This window comes from Ranitomeya variabilis, chromosome 4, assembly GCF_051348905.1.
Source record: "Ranitomeya variabilis isolate aRanVar5 chromosome 4, aRanVar5.hap1, whole genome shotgun sequence".
Classification (NCBI taxonomy): Eukaryota; Metazoa; Chordata; class Amphibia; order Anura; family Dendrobatidae; genus Ranitomeya; species Ranitomeya variabilis.
In genome coordinates, this window is record NC_135235.1 from 37,816,562 (window position 1) to 37,835,807 (window position 19,246).

At 49.4% G+C, this 19,246-nt stretch overlaps 1 protein-coding gene across 2 annotated transcripts in view; it reads left to right on the forward strand.

Annotated features, from left to right (window-relative positions):
* The window catches only part of EDRF1 (erythroid differentiation regulatory factor 1), an 86,412-nt gene that overhangs the window by 47,460 nt on the left and 19,706 nt on the right, over positions 1 to 19,246 (forward strand). For both annotated transcript variants that reach the window (XM_077258362.1, XM_077258361.1), the window contains 2 exons: positions 12,822 to 13,048; positions 14,476 to 14,634. In XM_077258362.1, the coding sequence (XP_077114477.1) occupies positions 12,822 to 13,048; positions 14,476 to 14,634 (386 nt within the window). The remainder of the gene's footprint in view (positions 1 to 12,821; positions 13,049 to 14,475; positions 14,635 to 19,246) is intronic.

Consider the following 19,246-nt stretch of genomic DNA (forward strand, 5'->3'; position numbering starts at 1 on the left):
GTGCACCTTTTCAAAGTCACATTAGTAGGCATGAGAATAGCAGACTGAAGTCGCAGCTGTCCAGCCATGGACATGTGGCTAGATTGTACTTGGTTAGGGATACTATGTACATCGTGTGGGGTGTGGACCATCAGTGGATAATCCAAAACAATCTCTGAAGATTTGTGTAGCAATAGCTGGACAGACAACACGGCCCGAACACAGAAGGGGCTTCCTCTTGCCACCGTATCCAGGCGGCCACTATAATAAGCAACAGGGCTCTGTTTGTCTCCATGAAGCTGAGTCAGCACACCTGTAGCATGTCCTGCATAGGTGAGCTCTGTCTGCAAGGCAGTCTGCAATACTGTACGGCAGTGCTCGGGTGTCTTGCAATCATATACGGGGCCTGCAATGTGTAACACTATATCACAGGGCAGATTCCTTCTTTGGGTGGACATAGCGTCTCCTGGATACAAGGGGCCATAAGTGGCAAGGCAGGCCTGGCACTCTTGGGCTATGGCTGGGCCCCCCTTTTTTTCTTAACGGGAAACACGGGTGTGTTACATGGGGAAACACAGGGTATCAGGGCACCATTATCGAATAACATTTGTATTTGCCCCTTGAGACACTGCTCCTGATCATGTTTCAAAGGGTACTGATGGACTTTGGGAAAAGGAGCACCAGGTTTGAGAAACACTTTTACTGGTTCTACAGGCATTATTGGGGGAGAATCTGGGTCTATCAGGACCATCATAACTGTGGGAAAGGCAAGTAGGATACACATCTCTTTATATTCATCTGCATAGGAGTTATATAACGCAAGGACCATCTGACCATCATCTTGGAATTATATCCTGGAGCAGAACTGTAATAATAAATCTGCCCCCAGTAAATTTACCGAACATATAGAAAAGATTACGAACTGAGCAGTAACTTCAGGGAAAGGTCCCACAGGGATAGGTTTTATAAGAGTATATTCATTGGGTCTGTCATCTACTCTAATTAAAACAAGCTCTTGATCTGAGAATTTGCATGGCGGGGCTGGGGAGATAATGAAATTCCCATACGGGGTTAAAGGCGTATTGGAATGTGAAGCTGGACTCACGTGTATGAAGGGAGGAGGCAGAAACTGGAGTCTGTTACATAGACAGTAAGAAGCGCTGCTGATTTAACCCTTCCTTTCCTGCTGGACTAAATTCTTTTGAAAACCTTTTACTATTTGCAATGCATCATCCGGAGTGGAAATCTTAATATCGGGTCTACTACAAAAAGGTATGAATGGGCTTTTTGTTACAATGGGAATCCCAGATCTTTAAACACTACCATAAGACGCCCATAGAACTTCTCGGCAATCCAGAATATATTGGTGCCTTTTACCAATCTTTCAATTACTTACAAGTTTTCATCTAAGACTAGGCAGGTCTATCTCACTTTCAATTTCATACAGTACTTAAATCTCTCAGTGTGTATTAAATCAAGGACAGAGAAAACTTAGAATGCAATACATGGCCCCCCCCCTCCCCCGTAGCCCACAGCGCCGAGGAGAAAAATTGCAAGCAAGGTCGCGCAGGGGCTCACACAGCCCCTCCCATCTAGTAACACGGAGATAAGAACTTCCACTGCATTCTTCAGCGCTGAAGGGAGAGCAAGAGCCCAACTCTATACCCCCCTTTCTCCAGCACGTAGCGCAGATAAGGAGAAAAGAAGAAGAACTAACAAAGAAATCTCGCAGCGGTCTGCTCAGCCCCTCCCCTACAGTACACAGCACTGATACAAAGCTCCGTATCTTCTACAGTCACAAATTACAGCAGTTTTCTGACCTAATTTCTACAAAACTTTCCTATAATCCTCCGTGGTCTGGGCGGAGCCCCAAGGACGGTCCGTACGCACACACACGGCAGGTCTCCACCCAGATTGGATTCTGCACAACACAAACAGGACACACCTACACTTCTGGAGATCTCTTTCCGCCGCCATTACAGGGCGCTGGCTGAGACTGCATTTTCATCATCAGTGGCACGGCGGCCATTTTACAATCTGTAAGATCACAGTTCACAGGCATTTTATAACCAAACATGGGCTCTACATTATCTGATCCTCCCCTCCATCAACCTATTCTTATCCTTTGTTCTTTAAGCCTCGAGCAACTCGCAGATAAGCTTCTTGACTGTCTCTTGCCCTCCCGTGACCATTGTCTTGACTTCCACGGCATCCTCATCTAACTTGTGGGGCACAGACTTCTTTTGCTGTAAGATACGCAGCTTGGCTCCCAGGATACTATGGTTTTCTGCAGTAAAACCACTGGCAGCGATCTTCAACACTGATATTCTAAAAACACGGAGCCTCTCGCTCAACGTATAAGAAAAAGAGCCTCGCGCTCAATATTTCCATCCCTAACCTGAACAACAGTGATTAACAGACTATCCTGCCACGATATCCCAAACAGTCGGGAGGCAGCCTCCTAATGAGACCCCTCCACAAAAATTCTGGTGGTCCCGTACGGAGCGTCTTAATTACCTGTTTCTGGTGGTCCCGTTCCGGGACGTCTTAATTACCTATTTCTGGTGGCTCCATACAGGGCGTCTTAATTACCTATTTGTACTCAAAATTCTGGTGGTCACCTCACTCGGGACGTCTTAATTACCGGTTAGTACAATATCACAGAGGCTGCGTCTCCTATCCCTTTCTCTAAGCTGCCCCACAATCTACAACTGGCTCAATTTTTCAGTCCACTTCACTACTAGACAATAGTCACGGGTAGGATGGTTGAATGGAGTACAATGACCGATGGAGGAGGTGTGGTGTACAGAGGTCGCACAGGATGCGACGTCTCTCAGTTGCTGGTTCAGAGCGTGGCACAGAATCACGTTTGATCTCACCACTCGATCATTCACCTCCCGGACCCAAGGAGACTACAGACAAACCAATAACGGCTGAGACACTAGCAAGTGTGACATATACAGTGTACATGATCGCCACTTACCGTATCAGGAGGGTGATCAGTCCTCGAGGTCAGCCACTACGGGTATCATCCACAGACATCCAGGCATGGGTCCAGAGGGTCTCGGATCGCTGGCCACGCCCCACGTTGGTCGCGCCAAATTGTCGGGGTCGTAAACGACAATATACCCTTCCTTCACCAGTCATTCCAAATTAATATGTGTGCAGGGCATCTGGTACCGGATAAGAATAAATCAGACAGGTAGCTGGTTCAAACTTAGTTAATGCCCCGTGCATCCACACATGTCTGCAGCGGTCACACCAACTGGCTTTATTCTAAAATACACAATACTATATTGAGTGTTAGGGGAAGGCGTGCATTAGGCGGGGTTTAAGCTAGCATCCAGTCTTTCTGATTTGTTCTGACGTCTTCTGGTGAATCCTCCCTTTCTTCACATTCCTGAGTTTCGATTCTGAGGAAATGGCTTAACCCTTCGGTCACTAACCTGAAACGAAACTGAACTCTGGCGACCATCTTTAAATACAATTACATATGCATTAGCTAGCAGATAGGAAAAACTTATTGTTTCACAGTATAAGAGTATAGCAGTACAAAAAGAGTATAAAGATATATAAAAATATAAAAGGTATATAAGAAAATACATTTTCACCTTGACACTGAAGAAAGCGGGTTTTTCTCATAGCGTCATCCAGACTATGATTAGGGTGAGAAAACCGGCTTCCTCGCATATTTACCACAGGTGTTGGCTTTTTTCCGGTGGTGTCAGGACAACAATTTTTTTCCTATGACCTTTTCCCTTCCTTCCCTTCTCAGCTTCCTTCAAACGGGCCTAGATGCGGGTATTTCCCTTAGCACCTTGAAGGGTCAGATTTCCGCTCTGTCCATTCTTTTTTCAAAGAGACCTGGCTTCCCTGCCTCCGGGGAGGACCTTCATCCAGGGGGTTGCTCATATAGCTCCCCCTTATCGTTCTCCTGTCGAGCCTTGGGATCTCAACCTCGTCTTAGACGCCCTCCAGCGTGCCCCCTTTGAACCGCTTCAGGATGTTTCCTTCTCGCTTCTATCCTGGAAGGTAGCCTTTTTGGTCGCCATCACTTCCATTAGAAGGGTGTCAGAGCTGGCGGCATTATCCTGTCATTCTCCCTTTCTAGTCCTGCATCAGGACAAGGTGGTTCTTCGTCTGGTTCCTTCCTTTTTACCGAATGTTGTCGCATCTTTATACATCAATGAGGACATTGTCCTCCCTTCCTTTTGCCCTTCCCCGGTTCATCCCCTAGAGAAATCTCTTCACAGGTTGGATGTGGTCAGGGCTATCCGAATTTACCTCACCAGAACTGCCTCTTTTCCTCAGGCCGATCCTCTGTTCGTCGTCTCGGATGGGCGTCGAAAGGGACTCCCCGCCTCCAAGTCCACAATTGCTCGTTGGATCCGTTCGGCGGTTCTGGAGGCATACCGTGTTCAAGACAAACAGCCCCCTTCGGGGGTAAAGGCTCACTCTACCTGGGCTGTGGGAGCTTCCTGGGCAGTTCGTCACCAAACTTCAGCCTCGCAGGTTTGCAAGGCCGCAACGTGGTCATCCATTCACACCTTTGTCAAATTCTACAAGGTGCATACTCAGGCTTCTGCGGATGCGAGCCTGGGTAGGAGGATACCGCAGGCGGCGGTTTCTGACCGGCCGACCTAACTCCTATTTTTCTGCAGAATATCCCACCCTAGGGACTACTTTTGGACGTCCCATGGTTACCTGTGTCCCCCAATGAAGCGAGAAAGAAAGAGGGATTTTTGGTTCTTACCGTAAAATCTCTTTCTTGGAGCCTTCATTGGGGCACACAGCACCCTCCCTTGAAGTTGAACCGTGTTGGCTAACGTGCCGTTGTTGTGGGTTGGTACATAGGTTGAGTTTTATATTACCTGTTCCTACTACTGCTTTTGCACCAACTGAGTTGCTTGGTGCCTGTCGGAGGGTGTATACTGCCGGGGAGGAGTTACTTCTTCTTTATTTGCATAGTGTCAGCCTCCTAGTGACAACAGCATACACCCATGGTTACCTGTGTCCCCCAATGAAGGCTCCAAGAAAGAGATTTTACGGTAAGAACCAAAAATCCCTCTTTTCTCTATCGCCTCTCATTGGCGACACAGGAACCATGGGTGTATGCTGCTGCCACTAGGAGGCTGACACTATGCTCAAAAAAAGTTTGCTCCTCCTCTGCAGTGTACACCCCACCGACTGGCATTATACACTTCAGTTTAGCTTAGTGTCGGTAGGAGGTGGACACGGGTCTTTCATTAGACCCTTATCTACCTCAATGTGCGTCGTTTTCTTTCAGGTTTTCCGGAGGGATACAGGGTGAATAGTCACACCTGTAGTCCCACAATACGGACTATGAGTACGGCGTGTACTGCCACCCCGTATCCTCACAGATCCCTCAGCAGGACCATGATCCTAGCACACAAGCGTGCTCAGAAGTCCGGTCCTGCCTCCGTCCCCCACCCACTCGCCCACCAGAGCCTGTCGGTTGTGGAGACGAGGACATCCATCAGTTCCCTGGACGTCTCATTCCTCTTCAGGTTAGTATCACTTGCACCCAGATTGCAGCAGCACGACCCGGGATTGCTGTATTGCGCGGCGGCCTTTGTAGGCAGCCGCTTTTCTTCCTTCCCATGCGGCAGGCTTCCACGCCGCTTCCTACGGCGGCCGCTCCACCTTCTCCAGTGGGACAGCCCTGACAGGCTGCTGCGCCGCCTCTCCCTGCGGCGCACTGCTCCGGCGCCGCGGGTTTCACGGCGGCCGCTCTATCCTCTCCAGCGTGACTTCTCCAGCGTGACAGCCTTGGCAGGCTGCCGAGCCGCTTTTCTAACTGCGGTTCACTGTTCCAGCGCCGCGGCTCTTTCTTCCGGTGGTCACCGGCCTCTAATTTAGGCCCCGGCTTCTGCCCGGGCCTACTTCCGGTGCCGCGCTCCGCCCACTTCCGCCTTCATCGGGCGGGCTTTCTCCCGCCCGACAATGTCTGTCCTGCACTCTCCGCCCACCGGCGCCATCTTGGTGCTCCTGGGCGCACGGCTGTCTCCGCCCCTCCCTCTGCGCCACTGCTTGGCGCCACACATCGCGCTCCGTCCCTTCCAGAGCGCACATTCCCCCGCCCTTTCAGCGGTCACCATCTGCCGTTCAGATTGCAGCAGGAGCGCAACTTCTCTCCGGAGGTCCACCCGCAAGCCGGACAGCTTCCTCCACCTGGAATCCGTTTTTTCGTCTGCCGTGAGTAGCTCTGCACTGCAGACTGACACTCCCCTCTGCCCCCTGTCCCCTAACCCTCTGGCATTTTCTTCAGGGACCTTTCAAAATGTCTACCTCTAAGGGAGACCGCTCTCGTCGTCCTACCTCTTCCTCTGCTTGTTCTGCCTTAGTCAAATACTTTGCATGTTCGTCCTGTAACTGCAAACTTCCCTCAGGTCAGTCCTCCCCACTCTGTCAGACCTGCAGCAACCCGATTGCTCCCACCGCCCAGGATCCCCCGGCTGCTCCGCTTGAGAGTGATACCCCCACCCCTAGCTGGGCCTCCTCTGTCACAATCTGTAGCGGATCTAACTCGGGTGTCCCAAACTCTGGTGTCCGTGCTGGATCTACTACCCCTGCAGACCCCCGCAGTAGCCAGCGGGTCGCAGGAACCTCCGTTGGAGCCCTCCATTATAAGCCGCAAAAGGTCCAGACAGGAACGCCGGTCTGAGTCCTCTTCTCGCTCCTTCTCGCCACACGGTCCTTCTCTGCGGTCGACTTCCCCCTGGTCCTCCTCCCCTGAGTCAGGCGAGGCGTTCTCTGATGCGCCCTCGGAGGATATTTCGGAGCTGGATTCTAACCAAATCGCTACCATGAGGGATATGGTTCAGAATCTCACTGGAGCGATAAATCAAACCTGTGGCATCAAGGATACCTCTACGGAACCCGCAGATCAGGCGGTTTCGTTTAGACGGGCTAAAAAACCTTCCAAGTTTTTCGCTCCTCACCCTGAATTCGAGGAGATCATGACAAAAGAAAGAGAGAATCCGACCAGACGCTTTCAGAGAGGAAAGCGACTTGCCGTTTTATATCCCTTTTCTCCGGAGCTCACCGCTAATTGGACTGCTTCTCCTTCGGTGGATCCTCCAGTTTCCAGGCTGTCCACCAACACGGTCCGTCCGCTGTCCGGCGGAGCATCTCTGAAGGATTCTAACGATAAGGTCATAGAATCCTTCGCTAAGTCAGCCTTTGAAGCGGCTGCAGCTACTCTATGCCCGACTTTTGCTTCCACTTGGGTTTCAAAATCCATATCCAAATGGGCCAAACAACTCCGTCGGGGCATCCTGGACGGAGCTCCACCCGGACAGCTGGTGGAGCTTGCCAACCAGATTTCTCACGCGAGTGAATACCTGGTCTCCGCCTCCCTGGATGCCGCGTCTTGTGCTACGCAGTCATCCAGCAATGCTGTTGCCATCCGCCGGACCGTTTGGCTCAAGGCCCGGCAGGCGGATTTGTCTTCTCAAAAGTCCCTTACCAGCCTGCCTTTTCAAGGTTCACGTCTTTGGTTCTAAGCTGGACCAAATCATTAAGGATGCCACTGGGGGCACAAGTTCTCTTCTTCCCCAGTCCAAACCTCGTCGCCCTCCTCCCAGACGGCAATTTCGGTCCTCTCGTCGCTTCACGGCATAAAGCTCCTTTTTCCAGCAGCAACAGAGGCTACTGGCACGTCAAGAGAAAAAGACGGTATCCTTTAGACCCACTCCTTCCTGGTGTCCTCGCTACTCTCCGAGTAGATCCTCCAGGTCCAGGACTTGGAAGATCCACCTCGGCATGACTCTCAGCAAAACCCCATCCAACTTCCCAGGCTGGGCGGCCGTCTCCTCTTCTTCAGGGACGTCTGGATCTCCTCAGTAGAGGACGCATGGGTCAGGGAAGTTGTATCCGCGGGATACAAAATAGAGTTCGTTTCACGACCCTGAGATCGTTTCTTCGAATCCCGACCTCCAAGAGATCACGCTCTAGTTCCAGGTTTCTTCGCAGCCATCGCTTCTATCCTCAAAGCCGGGGTAATCGTTCCCGTCCCAGAAAAAGAACGGTTCACAGGTTTCTATTCAAACCTTTTTGTGGTACCGAAAAAAGACGGCAAGGTTCGTCCCATTCTGGATCTCAAATTACTGAACAGGAGAGTTCGTCTGAGACACTAAAGGATGGAATCCCTTCGTTCAGTAATTTCTTCCATGGAGGCTCAGGAATTTCTGTGTTCCATAGATATTCAGGACGCCTACCTCCATGTCCCGATATTCCCGGGACATCACAGATTCCTGCGCTTTGCGGTGCTCCAGGACCATTTTCAGTTCGTCGCCCTGCCGTTCGGTCTTGCAACCGCTCCCAGGGTTTTCACGAAGATTATGGCAGCGCTGATAGCCATCTTGAGGGTCAGAGGCCTGGTTCTGTTTCCGTACCTCGACGACCTCCTCATCAAGGCCGTCCTTCCGTACAGGGCCCCTGTGGATTCATGGGATTTAAATCTGGTACTGGACGTTCTGAGGGAACACGAAACCCTATGCACGTCAATGGGGATTTTTTTTTTTTTTTTTTTTTTTTTTTTCTCTCTCTCTCTCTCTCTCTCTCTCTCTCTCTCTCTCTCTCTCTCTCTCTCTCTCTCTCTCTCTCTCTCTCTCTCTCTCTCTCTCTCTCTCTCTCTCTCTCTCTCTCTCTCTCTCTCTCTCTCTCTCTCTCTCTCTCTCTCTCTCTCTCTCTCTCTCTCTCTCTCTCTCTCTCTCTCTCTCTCTCTCTCTCTCTCTCTCTCTCTCTCTCTCTCTCTCCCCTCCGTCCCAGCACTCTCTCTCTCTCTCCCCCCTCTGTCCCAGCACTGAAAATTTCGTTTTAAACATTACAAATCCCTACACCGCACAAGCGATAAGATGGCGATGGGCGTACACGCCCCTTAGACCTATGTCATCACTCTGCCCACGCTCCTTCATTGGTTGAAAAAATGGTGCTAAACGCGTCATACGAAACGCGACTTTGGCGCCAAGATCGCGTACCGCATGGCCGACCCCACACAGGGATCGGGTCGGGTTTCATGAGACGCCGACTTTACCAAAAGTCGGCGACTTATGAAAATGAACGATCCGTTTCGCTCAACCCTAGCCATCACTTCTATCTGCCGCGTTTCCGAGTTGGCGGCTCTCTTGCCGACCTCCTTTCTTGGTCATCCACCAGGACTAGGTGGTCCTCAGGTCTCCGCCTTCCTTTCTTCCTAAGGTGGTTTCCACATTCCACCTCAACGAGGACATTGTTCTACCTTCCTTTTGTCCAGCTCCAACTCATCCTCTGGAGCGATCGTTGAACAAGCTGGACCTCGTCAGGGCAGTGAGGATCTACCTGGATAGAACGTCCGCTTTCCGGAAGACGGATTCTCTTTTAGTCATTCCTGAAGGCACGCGCAGAGGCTTGCCGGCTTCCAAGGCGACTATTGCTCGCTGGATCAGATCGGCAATTTTGGAGGCTTACCGAGTCAAGAACAGAGTGCCCCCTCCTGGGATAAAGGCTCACTCTACCCGGGCAGTCGGCGCCTCCTGGGCGGTACACCACAGGGCTTCCGCCCTACAGCTTTGCAAAGCGGCAACCTGATCTTCCATCCACACGTTCGCCAAATTTTACAAGGTCCATACCTACGCTTAGCCTAGGTAGAAGGATTTTGCATGCGGCAGTGGTGAGTCCTCTGACCTGATGGAAGTCTGTTTTTCCCACCCCAGGGACTGCTTTTGGGATGTCCCATGGTTCCTGTGTCCCCCAATGAGAGGTGATAGAGAAAACAGGATTTTTGGTTGCTTACCGTAAAATCTGTTTCTCGGAGCCTCCATTGGGGGACACAGCACCCTCCCATGTTATTCAGTTTCTCTTGTTCCATGCTCTGACTGTTCTCACGTTTACAGTTCTCATGTTTGTGGTTATGGTTTTCAACCTTGTTCATTATCTCCTACTGCTTTCTCACTAACTGAAGTGAGTAATGCCAGTCGTTGGGGTGTACACTGCAGAGGAGGGGCTAACTTTTTGTGCATAGTGTCCGCCTCCTAGTGGCAACAGCATACACCCCATGGTTCCTGTGTCCCCTAATGGAGGCTCCGAGAAACAAATTTTAAGGTAAGCAACCAAAAATCCTGTTTTTGTTCAGTGAATGTGACCTCTTAATGCTGCAAATTCCACAAATGAGCATTTTCAGTTCTTTAAAACATATCAAATGTCTAGAAATTCTACTGTGCCTAATAATTTGGAACAGTGCATTGTGAGGTTTTATTCATTTTGGAGATTATACTGTTATCATTGGGAAGTTTCTTCAATAAAATTTGATGTATACTCTAAAGGGTGATGACTTTTATTAGACTGACTGTCATTTGGACCGACTATTTAGGAAAATCCGAGAAAAATATCATTTGCATAATAATTTGGAACATAGTGTATGGTCAGGGTAGGCCAGCACATAGCAGTCAGACACGTGTCATCCTAGATAGCCAAGGTGAGTTTGTCTCTTCAGTTTCAGAGAACTTGTTAATTAGTTTATAGGGAATCAAACCTGAAATGATCGTTAAGTGTCCGTGAGGTTTGCAGCTGTTAATAACAAGTAACTAATGTACATGTTTCCCTTTAATGAACCCCATAGTTGCTATGAATGTGAGGATGCGGCCATGACATCCCTGCATCTCGGTCGTACCCTGACCACTGTTTGTGACCCAACCTTTAGGCTGTGTGCCCACGTTCAGGATTTTTAGCGTTTTTTCGTTGGTTTTCCACTGTAAAAACGCTACAACCACTTACATTAAGCATCCCATTATTAGAATGCATTCCGAAATTTTTGTGCCCATGCTGCGTTTTTTTTCCGCCAAAAAAAAAAAACACATTGTGGGAAAAAAAAACACAGCATGTTTATTAATTTTGCGGAAAATCTCTGTATTTGCCACTATATAATATAGTAGTGGGATGCTCTGGAAAAATACGCGAAAAAAACGCGAGCAGATTTCCTGCGAATGGAGTCCGGTTTTGTTCAGGACAATTCTGCTAACATTCTGCACTGGGCACATAGCCTTAAAAAGCGAATCCTGCAGAAACAGTCATAGCTGCAGGCACCATAATCCTGAAAGTTTAGAACCAAAGAGCGAAAACTTTCCCCCAGAAGTTGGTTTCTAAGTTTTGTAACCTCGTTCCACGTCCTCCTGTAACTTCATCAGCTTACTATACTGTGCGAATGATCTCCTATGCTATGTACTTTGTTTCCAAGTACAGTTAGGCTCCTTAATAGAGTTCCTGCAATACAATAGGAATATTTATCGTCAATCTGAAAAAATAACTTTTCCTCGCTGGATTGATTATATTATAAGGCTACGTTCACATTTGCGTTGTGCGCCGCAGCGTCGGCGCCGCAACGCACAACGCAAACAAAAACGCGGCAAAACGCATGCACAACGCTGCGTTTTGCGCCGCATGCGTCCTTTTTTCTATTGATTTTGGACGCAGCAAAAATGCAACTTGCTGCGTCCTCTGCGCACGGACGCGTGCGCCGCAGTGACGCATGCGGCGCAAAACGCAAGTGCACCGCATGTCCATGCGCCCCCATGTTAAATATAGGGGCGCATGACGCATGCGGCGCCGCTGAGGCGCCCGACGCTGCGGCGCGGACCGCAAATGAACGTAGCCTAAGAGCAGTGTACGTGGCAGGTTTACCATGTACAGAATGTAATTTTTGCAAAATACCTGCCACTTGTGTTAGGATTCTGTTCTTCTGTCTGGTCCTATTTACATGAGCTGGTAATTTGCCCATTATTGGCCTTTGCAGACACAACGGTGATCTTGTCTCACTCATCAGCCGATCGCAAATTTTCTGTGGTCTGAAAATCACAGATGTTGGCAGCTTGCCTCCCCATATAAACAGGGTACGTGCTGCAGATATTAATGCAAACTATATGGGGACCAATCAATCATCTCCCTACTTATTTGTCCCCATACAGTTGGGATTATCCCAAGTTTAAGGAGCCTTTGAATGGATCCAGTCAGGATCCTTTTACTTCTGAAACTAGTATGGCTGTTGAGGTTCACCTAAGAAAACAATAAAAATGATACCTATAATGCAGTAATGTTCCTGGACTGAGAAATCAACTTTAAGGAAGCATTCAAATTAGCCTTAAAGTGCATTGAGGGTGTGACAATACATTCCGAGTGCAGTGACACGCCCCCAATGCACTTCCAGGCTAATTTGCTCTTTTCGCTAAAGGGAATTTGTCAGCAAGATTTCACCCCCACACTATTTTTATGCACATGTGGATCTTTCAAAAGCACGTCCAGCAATATCCTTATATGTCCAATTCGTTCTTCCGTTACTGAGAAATCAGCGTTTGAAGTGATATGGACAGCTATGATCTGATGCTTCTGTCACTCCAGCTCTATTCTCTGCCCAGCGCTGCCTCCTACTCCTGCTTGACTGATGACTCCTTTGTCTGAGGTCACACAGGATAATCACACAGAATAGAGGCTATCAGTCAGCAGGAGGAAAAGGTGGCGCTGGTCAGAGAATAGAGCTGGAGTGACAGAGGCGTTACATCTACATTAGCCTTTTGCATATCAATTCAGATGCTAATTACTCAGTAACGGCGGAATAGACTGACCGTGCAAAGGTTTTGCTGGACTTGTCAAACTTGCATATACAGTATAAATAGTATGGGTGGGTAAAATCCTGCGGACAGATTCCCTTTGATTATTTTATATAATATATATATATATATATATATATATATATATATATATATATATATATATATATATATATATATAAAAATTTAATTTCAAATCCTTTTGGACCTAAACATTTATATCCTTCTGCCATCTTGCAGCAAACAGAGGTGTCTCCATTGCTGAGCAAGATTTGTGGAAGAAAAGTTTCTCCAATTTTGAAAGAGGAATCACTAACTTTGAGTCGATAGTGGACACCACGAACACTGCGCTCCTAATGTGTAACATGGGGCGACTGATGAGGATATGTGCCCAGGCCCACTGCGGTGGTGGAGACGATGAGAGGAGAGGGGAGTTCTCTCCAGAAGAGGCGCTGTACTATAATAAGGTGAGCATTAAATAGCACGCACACCCGCATTACCGATTGTGCTCTGCGGTGTTACAGCCTATATTATGTTATACTCCAGAGCTGCATGCACAATTCTACAGCCCCTACACAGAGCGAACACTGTCCAGTCTATAAATCACCAAAACTTCTATGCAGACACTGAACAAGCTAGAGAGATGGGAGATATAAGCTTTCATTTTTTTTGGCTACGTCAAAGAATTTTCTGACACATGCCACTGTATGGGCAAAGGGGCAAAGGCCTTTTTTTTTTTTTTTTAATTAGAAAAAAATAATACTTGCCAAGTATATGCAAAAATGACAGTTTTATTGCATACACCCAGAGTTTGTGCAAAAAATCAAGATGAACATAACCTAAAAGTCACCATAGACAAAACGAAAAGTCAACCAAATCCACCAGCCAACAACCTTAAGCCCACATTCATCATTTGTTTTTGTTTTTTTCTTAAGTCACTTTTCTTTTTTGTCGTGTTGTATTAGTTACCGGTTTTAGCACCAAATTCTTCAAATTGACGTGCGATACATGAACTTGTCACAAAGTCAAAAATGGTCTCTATTTTTTCTCTTCTGATTTGAACTGTTTTTAAAACTTTTTGCCGCCAAAAAAAATCGCACGTTACAAAATGGGACAAAAATTGCTCCAAAATAACAGTGTACTCAAATATACACTAAGGAGCGATGGAACTGGGGATGCAATTGATGAATCGGGTGAAAACATTTATATTTATTAAAAGCAGAAAATAAAAAAAATAAAACCTGGCGATCACATATACAAAAAACTTTTTTTTAAAAAGGCGCAAATCGATTAATGAATTAGGTGCAAACAAAAAAGGTACAAAACTACACAGGCGCAAAAGCAATGATGAATTTGTGTCCATCTGGGGACTAACTGACCTGGGAGAGAAGTATTGGCTTTGATGATTTGCAATGCCAGTTCCTTTTAAGATACCAGGAGATAAGATACCGCCATAGGTCTTCGTCAGCAGCTTAGCCCTCTCTTTCGAAAACACATGCACGCTCAGTCAAACAGAGCATGCATGTGTATGGGGGAATTAGGAGAGATGGCTGTCGGCTAAATTATTGTTCTGCTGTCATTTAACTAAGGTATGTGGACAACTTAACTGAGAACCCGTGCAATTAGGTTAAAAAGCTGTTTATTCATAAAGTTACGGTACTTTAATATGACAGTTCTGTGCATAAATTGTAAAATTGTGCTAGGAGGAAGCCGGGTATTTCACGATAGAAAAGAATGGCGCCATGTAACTTGCCAACCTTTAATTCTGTACATGGTTATATCACATGTAAAGCGCCATGTAATAAATGGCGCTATAATAATAAATAATAATATATATATTCTTCCAGATCATGCTGCTAATTGAAAAGTAATGGTGTGTAATCTTTCTTTGTAGGCCATTGATTACTATCAGAAAGCATTAAAGTCGCTCAATAAAAGAGAAACTCATCAAGCTGTTTGGGATTCGGTTTACTGGGAGCTGTCCACAACGTATTTCACAATGGCCACTTTGCTGCAGGATTACGCTCCCATCTCCAGAAAAGCACAGGAACAGGTAATTACATTACGGCTCCACGACTATGGTACCTGTTCTCCCACTAAACACAGAAAGGGACCTGATGAAAAAGTTTTGTCAAGTTTTAAGTGGAATTAGACTGACGTTGATTTTTCGTTATACACTACAGTACTGAAGTATTGCCGTGTATCGTACAAGCGATCAAATGGTCACAGGTTCAGACTACAATTTTTTTTTAAAGAAATATGAAAGTAAATAGAAAATATAAAAATGTTAATGTTACATTACATTAATGGTATACCCTCCTAGGAATTTTTAGGTGGTACACATCTTTATTCCCTTTGGGGATTAATTGGTATTAGTGTATGCTTGTAATATTTTAGCACTTTATAGCACCTTTTATATTTTAGATCAGTGATTATTTTGACTGGTCATTATTAAGGTTTGTATTTCTTCTGTGGATCTTATTCATGATATAGTTGCCTTATTATAGATATTGTTTATTTTAATGCGATCTTCGAGGGTTACCTTTTTGGGATTATATGGCTATTATACTGTACCTCTATATCCTGGTGTTATTGCTACAAGTTTCAGTGAACTTTGGGGATATCTGTTTTTTAATTGTTTTTATTAAGTATGTTTTTTTTTCTCTCAAAGTTATATATTACATTTTATTTCACAGATGTGCTTATCATTAGGTAATTCCTTTTTGTTGTGCTTTCTGTTGATTACTGATTTAGCACCCGTTCTCTAATACTAGCTGTGAGTCTCGTTTCTTGTCTGACCTCTGTAGGAAGTGAGGGCGTCTCTGTAGGAAGTGACGCTGAATGTGTCTCTCTGTGTAGGAAGTGAGGGATGCTCTGTCTCTGTAGGAAGTGAGGGCGGCGCTCTCTGTGGGAAGTGAGGGCGGCGCTCTCTGTGGGAAGTGAGGGCGGCGCTCTCTGTGGGAAGTGAGGGCGGCTCTCTCTGTAGGAAGTGAGGACAGCTCTGTCTCTGTAGGAAGTGAGGGCTGCTCTGTCTCTGTAGGAAGTGAGGACAGCTGTTCTGTCTCTGTAGGAAGTGAGTGAGGCTCTGTGGGAAGTGAGGGCGTCTCTGTAGGAAGTGACGCTGAATGTGTCTCTCTGTGTAGGAAGTGAGGGATGCTCTGTCTCTGTAGGAAGTGAGGGCTGCTCTGTCTCTCTGTGGGAAGTGAGGGCGGCGCTCTCTGTGGGAAGTGAGGGTGGCGCTCTCTGTGGGAAGTGAGGGCGGCTCTCTGTAGGAAGTGAGGACAGCTCTGTCTCTGTTGGAAGTGAGGGCTGCTCTGTCTCTGTAGGAAGTGAGGACAGCTGTTCTGTCTCTGTAGGAAGTGAGTGAGGCTCTGTGGGAAGTGAGGGCGGCTCTCTCTGGGAGGTGAGGGCGGCTCTCTCTGGGAGGTGAGGGTGGCTCTCTGTAGGAAGTGAGGGTGGCTCTGTAGGAAGTGAGGGTGGCTCTCTGTGGGAAGTGAGGGCGGCTCTCTCTGGGAGGTGAGGGTGGCTCTCTGTGGGAAGTGAGGGCGGCTTTCTGTAGTAAGTGAGGGTGGCTCCTGTAGGAAGTGAGGGCGGCTCTCTGTAGGAAGTGAGGACAGCTCTGTCCTCGGTCTCTGTAGGAAGTGAGGACAGCTGTCCTTTCTCTGTAGGAAGTGAGGGTGGCTCTCTCTGTGGGAAGTGAGGGCGGCTCTCTCTGGGAGGTGAGGGTGGCTCTCTGTAGGAAGTGAGGGCGGCTCTCTGTAGGAAGTGAGGGCTGCTCTCTGTAGTAAGTGAGGGCGGCTCTGTAGGAAGTGAGGGCGGCTCTCTATAGGAAGTGAGGACAGCTGTGTCCTCTGTCTCTGTAGGAAGTGAGGACAGCTGTGTCCTCTGTCTGTAGGAAGTGAGGGCGGCACTCTGTAGGAAGTGAGGGCAGCTCTCTGTAGGAAGTGAGGGCGGCTCTCTGTAGGAAGTGAGGGCGGCTCTCTGTAGGAAGTGAGGGCGGCTCTCTGTAGGAAGTGAGGGCGGCTCTCTGTAGGAAGTGAGGGCGGCTCTCTGTAGGAAGTGAGGGCGGCTCTCTGTAGGAAGTGAGGGCGGCTCTCTGTAGGAAGTGAGGGCGGCTCTCTGTAGGAAGTGAGGGCGGCTCTCTGTAGGAAGTGAGGGCGGCTCTCTGTAGGAAGTGAGGGCGGCTCTCTGTAGGAAGTGAGGGCGGCTCTCTGTAGGAAGTGAGGGCGGCTCTCTGTAGGAAGTGAGGGCGGCTCTCTGTAGGAAGTGAGGGCGGCTCTCTGTAGGAAGTGAGGGCGGCTCTCTGTAGGAAGTGAGGGCGGCTCTCTGTAGGAAGTGAGGGCGGCTCTCTGTAGGAAGTGAGGGCGGCTCTCTGTAGGAAGTGAGGGCGGCTCTCTGTAGGAAGTGAGGGCGGCTCTCTGTAGGAAGTGAGGGCGGCTCTCTGTAGGAAGTGAGGGCGGCTCTCTGTAGGAAGTGAGGGCGGCTCTCTGTAGGAAGTGAGGGCGGCTCTCTGTAGGAAGTGAGGGCGGCTCTCTGTAGGAAGTGAGGGCGGCTCTCTGTAGGAAGTGAGGGCGGCTCTCTGTAGGAAGTGAGGGCGGCTCTCTGTAGGAAGTGAGGGCGGCTCTCTGTAGGAAGTGAGGGCGGCTCTCTGTAGGAAGTGAGGGCGGCTCTCTGTAGGAAGTGAGGACAGCTGTCCTGTCTCTGTAGGAAGTGAGGACAGCTGTCCTGTCTCTGTAGGAAGTGAGGGTGGCTCTATGTAGGAAGTAAGGGCTGCTCTGTCTCTGTAGGAAGTGAGGGCGGCGCTCTCTGTAGGAAGTGAGGGCGGCGCTCTCTGTAGGAAGTGAGGGCGGCGCTCTCTGTAGGAAGTGAGGGCGGCGCTCTCTGTAGGAAGTGAGGGCGGCGCTCTCTGTAGGAAGTGAGGGCGGCGCTCTCTGTAGGAAGTGAGGGCGGCGCTCTCTGTAGGAAGTGAGGGCGGCGCTCTCTGTAGGAAGTGAGGGCGGCGCTCTCTGTAGGAAGTGAGGGCGGCGCTCTCTGTAGGAAGTGAGGGCGGCGCTCTCTGTAGGAAGTGAGGGCGGCGCTCTCTGTAGGAAGTGAGGGCGGCGCTCTCTGTAGGAAGTGAGGGCGGCGCTCTGTAGGAAGTGAGGGCGGCTCTGTCCTCGGTCTCTGTAGGAAGTGAGGGCGGCTCTGTCCTCGGTCTCTGTAGGAAGTGAGGACGGCTCTGTCCTCGGTCTCTGTAGGAAGTGAGGGCGGCTCTCTCTGGGGAGGTGAGGGTGGCTCTCTGTAGGAAGTGAGGACAACGCTGTCTCTCCTCTGTAGGATGTGGGGGTGGCTCTCTGTAGGAAGTGAGGACAACGCTGTCTCTCCTCTGTAGGAAGTGAGGGCGGCTCTCTGTAGGAAGTGAGGGCGGCTCTCTGTAGGAAGTGAGGGCGGCTCTCTGTAGGAAGTGAGGGCGGCTCTCTGTAGGAAGTGAGGGCGGCTCTCTGTAGGAAGTGAGGGCGGCTCTCTGTAGGAAGTGAGGGCGGCTCTCTGTAGGAAGTGAGGGCGGCTCTCTGTAGGAAGTGAGGGCGGCTCTCTGTAGGAAGTGAGGGCGGCTCTCTGTAGGAAGTGAGGGCAGCTGTCCTGTCTCTGTAGGAAGTGAGGACAGCTGTCCTGTCTCTGTAGGAAGTGAGGGTGGCTCTATGTAGGAAGTAAGGGCTGCTCTGTCTCTGTAGGAAGTGAGGGCGGCGCTCTCTGTAGGAAGTGAGGGCGGCGCTCTCTGTAGGAAGTGAGGGCGGCGCTCTCTGTAGGAAGTGAGGGCGGCGCTCTCTGTAGGAAGTGAGGGCGGCGCTCTCTGTAGGAAGTGAGGGCGGCGCTCTCTGTAGGAAGTGAGGGCGGCGCTCTCTGTAGGAAGTGAGGGCGGCGCTCTCTGTAGGAAGTGAGGGCGGCGCTCTCTGTAGGAAGTGAGGGCGGCGCTCTCTGTAGGAAGTGAGGGCGGCGCTCTCTGTAGGAAGTGAGGGCGGCGCTCTCTGTAGGAAGTGAGGGCGGCGCTCTCTGTAGGAAGTGAGGGCGGCGCTCTCTGTAGGAAGTGAGGGCGGCGCTCTCTGTAGGAAGTGAGGGCGGCGCTCTCTGTAGGAAGTGAGGGCGGCGCTCTCTGTAGGAAGTGAGGGCGGCGCTCTCTGTAGGAAGTGAGGGCGGCTCTGTCCTCGGTCTCTGTAGGAAGTGAGGGCGGCTCTGTCCTCGGTCTCTGTAGGAAGTGAGGGCGGCTCTGTCCTCGGTCTCTGTAGGAAGTGAGGGCGGCTCTGTCCTCGGTCTCTGTAGGAAGTGAGGGCGGCTCTCTCTGGGGAGGTGAGGGTGGCTCTCTGTAGGAAGTGAGGACAACGCTGTCTCTCCTCTGTAGGATGTGGGGGTGGCTCTCTGTAGGAAGTGAGGACAACGCTGTCTCTCCTCTGTAGGATGTGGGGGTGGCTTAGTCTCGCTACAGTTCTGGGTCTCTCTTTGTGGGGAATAGCGCTGGGTCTCTGTAGGAAGTGAGGGTGGGTCTGGCTCTCTTTGTAGGGGGGCGGGTCTGGGTATTTCTCGGTAAGAAACGTCAGCGGGTCTGGTTCTCTCTGTGTAGGAAGTGGCTCTGGGTCTCTGTAGGACGTGGGGGTGGGTCTGGCTCTTTATAGGGGGTGGGTCTGGGTCTT